Raw genomic sequence first — 12,087 nt, 5'->3', positions numbered from 1 at the left:
TTAGGCTCATAGGCTGACCTGTGTATCCTTATACATTAGCGATCCACAAACCGTGTTCGAGACCGCTAACACTGAGTGAGAACTTGTCACGCCTGGAAGAACTACAAAGTCTTTAACAACACAGAAGTTCTCCTGTTTCTATTCTCCTGATTCCATTTTCTCTTTGGTTGAGTAGGAACATGTTTTTACATGCCTCTAATTATTATTATGCCGTTCCCAAACCCCCATCACATGGTCATATCATTTTCCAACGTTCATCCGTTCGGGAAACAAATCTCATTGTGCTTTTGGAACTTTTCCTCATAATAACTGCATCGCCTCTCAAGCTTCCTCTAGTAAAAAAGAAAAACAATAGGTAGTTCAAGGTTATAAAAGAAGATGAAGAAATTGAAGTTTTGGAGACAAAGAGATAATAGGACGCCTTCATTCAGTAATGAAGAAAAACCATTGTCACAAAATTTTGACTTTCTTTGTCTAATTGAAATACGTGGTCAGAAAATTCAATTTTGAAAATTTGGGAGGCCTCTCCTCTCTTTCTGTGATTCCTTGTTTCTCCTAGGAATATGAGCCTCTATAGTTAAGAAACCCTGCAGTAGATTATCTGGATTATTGATGGAGAAAATGAATTCCAATTAGTTGTTCGTATAAGTGCTTCAGTTTGTGACCTACTGATTAATGTAAAAAGCAAGAGGGCATCCTCTGTCTAACAGCCACCGTTCTGTTAACAGCTATTCGCTGGAGGCCCTGTTAGCTTTTGTGATTGGAATGCATTCAGTTGGCATTCTGTGTGCATTTAAAAGAAACGATTTACACTCCTGACGCTTGTTATGAAAACAGAATAAAAAAAAAATAATTCTATAAAGTACTGTACTTAATTTCTCTACTTTCTTTGTCTCAGTCTCTTGCTCAGTCACTTGTTATGAGTCACGTGGCATACCTACCCAGAAGGTGGTTTAAGTATGTGGGGGCTTCTATTTTAAGATATTGACCGCTGTTCTTTTTTAGAAACTACGTAGAATTCTGACTCCTCTCCGGTTTTCATAAACTGAGTTGTTGCGTTGTTTGTAGTCAAGGCCATCGTGGTGTTGAAAGAATGAGCCCTGGCTTCAGTCCTTCAACCTCCTGTTCAGTTGTTGACCTGTTCAGTCCTTGAACAGGTCAACAGTGAATCCCTCCTCCTCCTTCTCCAGTTCAATCTCGTGTATTTAAATGAAGCACCAACCTTATTTAGATATCAAGTTTTGTACACGGCACTTGTATCCAATGGAAATAGGGTTAGGGTAAGTGTTAATAAGAGTTGTTGTGGAGAAACTATTATTACTGTTCATTTATCAATATCATGTGCATAAAAGTAAATACAGTATATTCTCTTCCAGTTTCTTAAAGTGCGATGGAATTAACTGATGTACTTTTGCATATTAGGGTTAGCAATCTATGCACATGATTTCCTTTAGCCGTAGCCTAGTGGTCAGGCGCGCGAGTGCTTAAGTACACTAGCCTTGAGTGACCGGGGTTCAAGCCTGCTGAATACGATGCTGTTTCTTGTATTCTGTGTATCTTGTAAACTCCTCTGACCGTTTGGTCGTCCCGGAGTATAAACAGAAATTTGTTTATTTTTACCGTCGCTGCATTCAAAACACACGACGGTATATTTTTAAAGAAATGAAAATACTGAAACCCAAAATTATTTAAACATTAAATATGGAACGCGATTCTAGCTTACACTTTTCGTTCCCAATGGACTACTCCGCGTGTTGTATGTCATTTTAAAAGTCGATTTGATCGCTACTTGTTGACCTTGTACTTTAAATTTCCTCTTTGATCTACTAGTATTAGCAGACTACTGAGGAAATCAAAAGTGCACCAAGAAATGAGGAAACTGCTGCTTATAAAAGATCAACTCGTGTGAAAGGCGATTTGCTGTAAGGGAGACTATTCTATCGTCATAAAGTTAGTTAATTCAACTGAAGAGTGTAATTATGACTAGCACGAAGATATTTAATACATTAATGACGTTATAAAAATATGTAAATCACGCAGATTTTTTTCCCTCACTAAGTCTCCCTAAAAACTTCAAACTCATCACTACGTGCAGCTTCATGGAATGTTTTATAACATTTCAGGCATTTTATTGCTCTCTCGGTATAGTACAGTTGAACAAACCTACAGAACATCGATGTTTACATTGAGAAAGACCAAGTGTGACTCAGGTTTTGAAATTGGAAATATAGAGAAGGTATCGGAACTGACACAAGTCAATGAAATCAAAATAAATTTTTTGCCATTGTGAAAAGATAAGAAAAAAAAATTACGGAAATGTGATTAGACAAAATTTCGGTGGAATGACATTGGAGAGTTCGTTATATGCGTCGAAGCAACGGCCTGTTGATATTAAGATCTCATAAAAAAAAAAAAAAACAGGAATTTATATTTTAGTGATAAAGGAAAGCAACCACAACTTAAACATTGACTGCATAAAAATATAGTAACTAATATTCATTAATTTATGAATTAAATTACCATAATTAAATTTACTATATAATCAAGGTGAAAACTAAACGCCATGAAGCATTAATATATCTGAAAATTGCATGCATTTTATGATTTTGTGGGGTGAAAAACCCGAACTGCCGGTAGAGAAGAGGAAAAAAAATATACACTACCACTTCTTAGATATCCTCTTGTTTTTGGAGACAAACCTTCATTTAGAAATTAAAGGTGACTGAAACTTAAGCCTCAATAATTGTCTTAAACAAAAATGTACAATATGAGTTCACTAAAGTAATATTTTGAATGATGTGACACTTTTGTAACAGTGATTTGGCATAGAAAGAAGGTGACAAATTCATAACGCTGGCCCCCAGAATGAAGCATTTACAGATTTTAGATTGAATTAAATTCATTATGGTTGTTAGATAGCAATTTAACATCTATAAATTCTCATTAAATTCATAAAAAGTACAATTCTGTCATTATGACATTTATTTACACTCTCATACCAGTTTAGATCTCATTTACATAAACAAGCTTCTCAAATATAGATGATAACTGAATGATGTCAATTAGCATTGACGTGATTATTGTATTTTTCATATTTGTTACTGATTTTTTACTATATTGACAAATAAGTAAGATTTAGGATTGTAGCTTTAAATTTGTTCATGCATTATTTCGCGTCCGGGACAACTAGAAGACCAAAAGGGCGCCCTGCACATTAACAGATTAATTGCACGGTAAATGAGCGCAGCATATATGTCAGGTGTCAGTGATTTATACCATAATAACTATAGTAGCAGAACATATGGTTTCATTATATATGAAGTAAAATATTTTTACACTGGTGGCAAAGGGCAGTTTCATTGTGACAGAAGTAATATTTGAAGAGTAGCACAGCATTTATTGCTGCAGTGCGTAAAATGGGTTTTTCCCAAGTTTGTTTATTTGGTAACTTGCGTCAAGATCATTTTTTTAATGCCAAGAGACATTCAATAATAAAAAAACTGGGCGGCATTTTAATTGGAAAACCCTATCATAATCATATAAACACATATTTTTCAACAACTGACACAAATAAAATATTGAATCTGGTTCGTGTTTCATCATAGAAATGACACTGCCAAAGGTGGCATTGATTCGGTTCAATACGGCTAAAGCAAAGTGTGTGTATATAATACACACAGTTTGTTTTAGCTGTATTGCTTTTATATATTTTGAAATAATACACAAGTAACAAAAAAAAAAAAAAAAAATGGTCATGGTCACATTGTGCAGCTTCTCCTTCTCTTTCAGGTTGGTTTAAAGACTATGACGTGTAATTTCAAAGTAGTGTGTCAGATCACTCATCATATGTATAAGGGATACGACAGCCCACAGTAGGACATTTTAGTTCCAGCCATTGTCTTTTTTTCCCTTTCAAAAGTAGTGGTAGGAAATCTTTTTTTTTTTTTTTTTTTTTTTTGATCAGATGACATTGAGTTCAGTTTTGAGAGTTTACGTACATCATCTAGGTACCCTCCATAGGTACTTCCTAGGTACCATTACCCTGTCATCTAGGTACCCTCCACGGATAAGAGAAATATAGGATGTCAACAAAGTTGTATATAGCTGAATATTCATTTTTTAGCCCTGCTGTGATCAGTAAACATTTTTATATAATGAGTAAAATAACTGTTAGAGTTTAATGAAGTAATTTTTAAAAAATTACTTTTTAGTGAGCCATCGCGAGTTCATTGTGATTGCAAGGATGAACCCAATTCAGATTTCGTCGATTTCACTGGAGTGTACCTCTGGCTAAATATCCCAGACTCCATCCCCGAATATAACGTAAATTGCAGCCACACGCCAATTTTACAATATTTAAGAATAGAATTTTCACATGATTAATAAATCACGCCAAATTATAAATAAGTGATTGTGAATTGTTGAAGAAAGTAAGGGGACTGTAATGAGATAAGTGGTAGCGAGCGAACATTTTGCACTCCTTATAATGTAAAATATAATTGCATTTCATAAGCTGTGTCTGGATCGAATCCAAATAAGTATAAAATTCACGCATATCTCAAAGAACAGTGCTGAACTCGACAAATCGAGCTATAAAAGAATGGTTCATTTTGCAAGGGCCGCATGTCGACACTGGTACACATACTACGTAGTTTTTATGCCTACTTCTTCCCCCCCCCCCAAAAAAAAAAAGTAATGGCAATTTTTTGCGGAAGAGAAGTACTTCTGAAACACCTGAAGTACTGAAATTTACGTATGTAACACATTTCCAAATTAAATATTTCTGATACTGTTTTCAGTTTTTTTTTTTTTTTTTTTTTTTTTGTTGTTGTAACCTCCAGAATACCGCCATCGATTACGTAATACATAATCCAAGCAACGAAGTACGTTAAATGAGCACATACACGGTGCAATCTTTGCTACAGTTCAGAGATGGCGCGAATATCGATCTTTTTTGTCATTTAATGTCTGTGTATCTGTCCATTTGCTATCTCTATACCTATCTAACATTCTGTATTTCAAATCACCACATTTTATATCTTACAACACGAGCACTCTGTTCTTTTACAGACAAAGGTTATTGCCAATATTTGGATTGTAGGATATAACGGCGAATGCATCTGGGAGAGCTTTAACTTGGCAAATACCATCAATATTTCATTAGAGTGATATTAAAACAGACATTACTAGTCTTTTGAACAATCATGCGCTAGCAAATGATCTTTACAACCATCTAATCTTTGTGTGAGCGAAGATCTGAAAAGCAGATGACAAGATCTATAAAGTAAATACGTAAATAGTTTCGGGTTTGTGGGAGGATAGGGAGGAAACGCAGCCTATTAACAGGCCTTTTTCACAACGTGGCCGAGTTAGTCGGTCTCAGGCGAGTGTAGCGTGTTTTTTTTTTCCCTGAAACTCAGGTTTCTAGTCCAGCAAACACAAAATCGACATCAGAGCACGCAATTTACAGACAATATGCACGGAACAATATGGCCTTAGTCACTGATGCGCCTAAAACCCTATTAAACAACAACAAACTCTATTAAACAACAACAACAAACCCTATTAAAAAACAACAGCTGCCTACAATTGTATATGATTCAGGAAGGTGCCTTTTTCCTGGGCTAATCAGGAATGATAATTTCCTTCGAGTGGCAAGTGGAGGGAAGTGAGAATTTCTGTTATTAATCTTTAAAATACAAGTAGTTTATATCTAAATAGAGGTGCGGAGTTATTGAATTAACAAATATCGAACTATAGAAGATTCATCACGCTTCGAACCCCATTGCTTTTTGCTTAATCCCTCTCCTGATGAGATTCTGTGTTTAGTTGTAACTGCTTGCACTGTAGTTAAAATAACTAAAGACAGATAACTGAAATTTTTATTTAGCTTTGTGTTTTTATTTATTATTGTATTTTGTTTATTTATTTTTTCTTATTTTATTTTTCGGCCAATGACAGCAAAAAAGTCTGTAGCTTTCTTGCACTGTATAGCTAATATACACTAAGTGATCACTGAATTATGACCACCTACCTAATACTTCGTAGGTCCTCCTTTTGCCCTCAGTACAGCAGCTATTCGACGTGGCATTGATTCAACAAGATGGCGGAAGCGTTCGGGAGGTATGGCCAACCAAGCTGTGTGTAATGCGGTCAGCAATGGAGGTGATTGGTATATCCAGACGCCTGATACGCCTTTCCATAGTGTCCCACAAGTGCTCTTTGGGATTGATATCGGCGGAGTTCGGAGGCCAGAACTGCTGGAAGTCAGAACTGTGTTCCACAAACCATTCCTGCACAACAAGTGCCCGATGACTCGGCGCATTGTCATCTTGGAAGACACCATCGCCATTCGGAAAAAAGTGTAACATAGCGGGGTGTACACAGTCAGCAAGCAGTTGACGATAGCGGAGACCACTGATACGTTGTTCCACATGCACCAGGTATCCAAGTTCTTGCCAGTGAAACATGCCCCACACCATACAACCGCCTCCACCGGCCTGCTCTTTTGATACCATGCATGATAGATCAAGAGCCTCATGTTGTTGACGCCAAATCCGTACACGACCATCCACGGTGTGGAGTAAATAACGTGACTCATCCGACCAGCACACCTTTCCAGTCTTCTAACGTCCAACTTGCTTGCTCTTTGTACCAGGCGAGTCTTTTAAGGGTTGTCTGCTGGTATATCCATACGTGCGACGCATGGTCATGCCAGATATTGTTCTGGGTTGGCCCATGTTGTATTGGGTAGTGAACTCTCCAACAGTGCTGCGCATGTTCGAGTCGTCGGACCCGGCGCCCACCTCTAACATCAACCTTTCGCTGACCTTTGTAGTTTTGCCATCGGGTCGTTGTTTGACCATTTTGACGCCAGTCATGGTACACTTTAACAACGGCGGCTCTCGAACACCCCACCAGTTCAGTCGTTTGGGAAATCGAGGCACCAGCTCGTCGAGCTCCCACAATCTGTCCTTTATCAAAGTCCGATAAATCCTTCCTTTTACCCATCACGCTCGGAATTTTACTACCTACTGAACCACTGACACCTTATCTATGCTACGTAGGTCGACTGACTGCGCACTCTCGTACCTCACGTGGTCGACAGGTCGCATTCAGTTTTAATAGGGGTGGTCATAATTCATGATCACTCAGTGTATACATATACAGTATTTTTACGCCTTTCCTTGATTTAAAAAAAAAAGGAAGGAAAGAAAGGGGGGGGGGGGAAAGGTGAATTGCTTATTGACAGGATTAAGGTATTGCAATGACCCTGGAAGTAAATGGCAATAACAGTATAGACTATCAATACTATATGGTCAGCGTCTGCTGCTTCTAATGGCTGCGCGGAGATACCTTGGGACCCGGGTACATGGTTTAATTTTGAGTGGGGTGCTGCCTTTTAAAACATTTTAACTAACGTTTAGAGACCTCCCTTATGTCTTCAGGAGGAGAACATCCGTAGTCTTTTTTAATGCCCCTGAGTTTTTCTCTCTGGTCTTTTAAGGTTCTGTTTCAACTTTGCTGAATTCGTTGCACTTCAGGAGTGTACCCGCTATGTGCGTGCAGTAAACCTGGGCCCACTACGAGGTATAAGGATGGCCTCATATTTATATTTTACACCTGGGCCCACTGAATCCTGGCTTTTTTTTTTTTTTTTGAAAAGTCCAAACAGGCAAGGTATTAGAACTCACAGTACTTAGTAATGTGTGTGGGTTGTAGGTTGACAAGACAGAAGATACTTATTGAAATTAGACTTGCACTATTTTCCTTCGATTGGAATAGAAAGAGAAATAAGCTTAGAGTATTTTACTGCAGTAAGCTATGTATCTCATACTGCAATATACATTTTATCTCAAAAAGCAAGACACTTTAAAAAAAAGTTGTCTGTAAGACAGAATTTACTCCTGTAACATTAATTCTTTTCTCCTATATATAAATAAATTTTTAGAATTCATCTTGTTCGCAATATGTGTAATCACTGGTGGACTTTCTGGAGAGTCTAGCAGAATGAAAGTTTTAACAGAAAAACGAAAGAATAAGAAACAGATATAATATATCAATTTTCTAAGATACTTAGTCAAATTTTGTGAAATATTCCAGTTCACAGCTGACAAAAATGCAAAACTAATCTGTGTAATAATCGCGGGGAGACCTGACTACAGTAAGCTTTTGATACTTTCTTACTGTTTGAGCAGTGTGTGTGTGTGGGGGGGAGTCAGTCCATTTTGAAAAGCAGTGACATCGAAAATGCCAAAAGTTATATTTCTGTAATTTCTGGCTGATGTGTGATGGAGTTTTTGTACTGGTTACAAAGTTTAAAAAAAATCCAAATCTGAAGAGATCTGTTTAATAAGAAAATTATATTTTCAAGTTAGGAGCTCCACTCTGGGTTCAATTATTCTTATGCTGACTTATGGCTGAAAAAAATTATATATACTGTAATTAGATATGAAAAGTAAATAAATTTCTTCTTATTAAATGAATTACACTGCAGCTTTGATAATGTCAGGCAAAGATGTACCCAATGTTTTCGTAATGATGAGTAGCTGAGAACATGAAGTTTAATACATTTCTTCATGTAACTGTTCTAAAACATCATGATGTTTATAGATTCGGTGTGTCTTTTCACAAAGTAAATATGAAACGCTTCAACCAGTTCAGTACGCATAATATTTTCTCTGAATTTTGGCATTCTCATAAATATAAGTAAGTTTTCAGAATTCGTCTTGTTCGCAATATGTGTAATAATCATTGATAGACTCTCTGGGGAGAAACTATCACGATGAGTCTTACAGAAAAACAAAAGGATAAGAAACATATAATAAATAGCAAACGGTCAAATCTGCCTGTGACTTATTTGTTGCTGACTGAGCTCGTCTGAAATCAAAATAGAGATAAGTGTGTATCTGTGTCGCGAAGGTTCTTCAACATAATGCCATTTATTGCCATCATATAATAAATTCTTTCTCTTGAGATAAACTCCTCTTGAAGGTGGGAAAAAAGGATCTGTGTAGGTATTATAGCTGCATTGCTAACTAGTGGCAAGCCAAAATGAATATGATTTTGTTTGGCTGGGCCAGAAATATCAGGCAATGCTGTAAAATAAATATATCTATTTGACCACAGTATCTCACCAACTTAACGTAATTCGATATGAAACCTGTACATTCTTTTCATGTACATGGTCTTAAACTAATGTCAGGATCAGCATGGTATGTTAATTGGAATTTACCTTTTGCTTTCTCAATACTAAATATGCTGTTCTTTATATGAGGAAGGATTAAGTCTTTACAGTATTCATAAACTGCAATGTAACTGGAACTCTCTTAATCAAAAAAGCTATATTTATATATGTAACTAGTTCATCTTTCCATAGTTTTCGGTTAAGCCTCACACCAAAATATCGATAAATACTAGTAATCACAGAGGATATCCGGAGAAAACACGACTCATGGAAATAAAGACCTCTCTCTCTCTCTCTCTCTCTCTCTCTCTCTCTCTCTCTCTCTCTCTCTCCCCTTAATCATGTGCCTAGCATCCATCACTTAGGGTATCCCGCTTCCTTCTCATTTAAAATACTCAAATGACATGCGACAGGCTGTTAATCAGTCTAGAATATAAATACTTTGGTTCCTGATTTTTTTACTGGATAACTATTTAAATTTCTATAAAAATAAAAAGAATATTAAGCATGTCTGCATGTCTAAAACAACGCTTAAAAACCAGCCAAAAACTTGAGCGATCAATTAAAATAACCTTCAAATATCAATTATTTTGTCGATAGAAAAATATTGTTTCAACTGAGGTCACCTTTAAAAATATTGCTTTGCCCAAACATGTAATCATTTGCTAATAGAAGTCTTCGGCATCAAAGATGACCTTGACATACCTATGATTTATAATTATTTATTTTTTTTCCTTTCAAATTTGAGTTTGTCAGCAGAAAATCAGGATCCTATGCACAATCATTTACGATTTCTCTGACATTAATCTAGTTGTTCATACGGCAAGAACCCCTTTGACTGTTGATGACCTTGATGATTTGGGGAAACGATTCGACAGGTGAAATGCGTACTGGCGCACATGTACCCGCACTATTTCCTGTTAAGTCACTTGCTAGGCAATAATAAACAGTCACCAGGACAGTTAAGTTTTGGTGAAAAATTTTACAGATATTTATGCGTAAAGAAAAGCACGTGTGACTAGTGTTTTGAAGCAAAACAAACTTATTTGTATAATTATCAACAGAAGCAATAATTGAAAGACAAGGATTATTTCATGCAAAGGTTAATTTGAGTATGAAAGTGTCTGGTGTTTTGTTAATATTCGTTAAAAGCTTAAAACAAAGTGACAAGAAATAATAATGTAGGCATTGAAATAAAACGAGATTCTCACTAAAATTAAATGAATATACTGATTTAATTTTAGGAAGTAAAAGACAATTCTTGTGTCATGGTTAGGGATACTAAAAGTTAAGTATATAACGGAATATAGTACTGAAAATAATTTTGCCGCCTACTCAGTTCCATCAAGGCCGTTTAAGCGTTACTTTCGTTATTCTCTCCTTTTACAAAATGCCGACATTCCCGAGTTCTTACCTGTACTGTCCGACTCCACCGTTGTCGGTTGGGAGCTGGTGGCCGGAACGCTACTGTCGCTTGTACTCATGTTTTCACCTTGGGCTTGGCTATCAGGTCCCGACCCATCTGTAAACATCGCTTTCCTCCGACCGCCACTACGGTAGCGTTCCTTTGTCCGATGTCACTCAGTAGCACGTTGCGAGTTCCAAGCCAAGTTCACACATCCGAGTTCACATAGAAAATAACCAAACTTTCTCCTCAAACGACAACGATATATAAGACAATACACTAATTACCCTGAGGCTGCTGGTTGATAACGGACGACTCAGAAAGATTCCGTCAACCTCCTGTACGGCAACACACAGGTCGATTTGCAGATCAAGGGCAAGGCTTAGTAGTTCCACAAAAAAAAAAGAAAAGAAAAAAAAAAAAGAAAAACTTCCCTGTCGACTAGATGTGAGCAGGCGCAAAAGTGGGTTGGTTGAGTCGCTTACGTCAACAAAATTAGGTCACACCTCGGCGTTTATGCTAACATTTTCAAATCTTAAAACCGTATAGGAGCGTTTATTGTGGCTAAATGTACTCGATAACAGAGCCAGTTCAAAATAGGAGAAGGCAAAGATCTGTCAATTTTCCTGGAAATATCCGCGAAGATTACTCGTTGATGTAAGCGACAGAATAAACACTAGTCACGTGGTGCAGCAAGCGTCATCGCCAGCTGCTGCAACAGACATACATTGCTGCCACTTACGAGAACTCGCTAGCATCGGAACTGCACGAGCGGGACGAGAAGCCCGCGAGATAGTCAGGAAATGCCATGTTTAACTGGCTGTACAACCGGGAAGCAACGCTACCAGTGAAGCTGAGTGTGAGAAAACGGAAGGCAGTCGAGACACGTGCTTATTAACACCATAGCTTAACTTAAAACATTTCGCTGGTTGAAATGGTTCAACATAAAACAGTATTACGTTTCAGTGTTACGCTGCCATATAATTGTAAATATGTTCGGTGTTGCGAGTGTAAATCGGAAACGTTCTGCTGACAACTCAATCCATCAGTGAGGCAACTCTGCTTAAAAGTGGCAGTGTTAATTACCTGTGTTCAATTAGGATGTCATCCAATAAGAAACTCCATATGTATTAGTTTTATTGATTTAGAAATATTTAAGTAATTAATATCCGCGTTATAAGCTGCTTTTAATTACGTTACATTGTTTACGTAATGAAATATATATTACACTGGAAGGTGTAGTTAAGGCAGGAGTACGGCAGTACACGAGTTTAAGTTGACCACGGTTCGAGTTCACATGACTAAAATATGGTCATATGCTTGCATTCTTTGTGTTGTAAACTCCTCTGAACCTGCGTGGTTGTTCAGGAGTGTAAATAGAAAATTTATTTATTATTCTGTCGGCCAGCAGAACATTTTTTTTAACGTCCAGTATCGACATATTGGTATTTTATAAATAAGATAATGACATATCGGCCAATACGTAATTTTAGTT

The 12,087-nt window shown here is 37.0% G+C and overlaps 1 protein-coding gene across 1 annotated transcript in view; it reads right to left on the bottom strand.

Moving 5' to 3' along the window:
• LOC150089463 (nuclear hormone receptor FTZ-F1-like) overlaps window positions 1-10,926 on the bottom strand; it is a 519,322-nt gene extending 508,396 nt beyond the window's left edge. Inside the window, exon 1 of the mRNA XM_090389506.1 lies at window positions 10,602-10,926. Coding sequence (XP_090245632.1) covers window positions 10,602-10,719 — 118 coding nt within the window. The 5' untranslated portion in view covers window positions 10,720-10,926. The remainder of the gene's footprint in view (window positions 1-10,601) is intronic.
• Between the last annotated feature and the right edge of the window lie 1,161 nt (window positions 10,927-12,087).

Source organism: Mastigoproctus giganteus, chromosome 2 (assembly GCF_048544385.1).
Source record: "Mastigoproctus giganteus isolate SK-2022 chromosome 2, ASM4854438v1, whole genome shotgun sequence".
Classification (NCBI taxonomy): Eukaryota; Metazoa; Arthropoda; class Arachnida; order Uropygi; family Thelyphonidae; genus Mastigoproctus; species Mastigoproctus giganteus.
The sequence above is the reverse complement of the archived record's forward strand: the minus strand, read 5'-3'. Positions and strand labels throughout refer to the sequence as shown.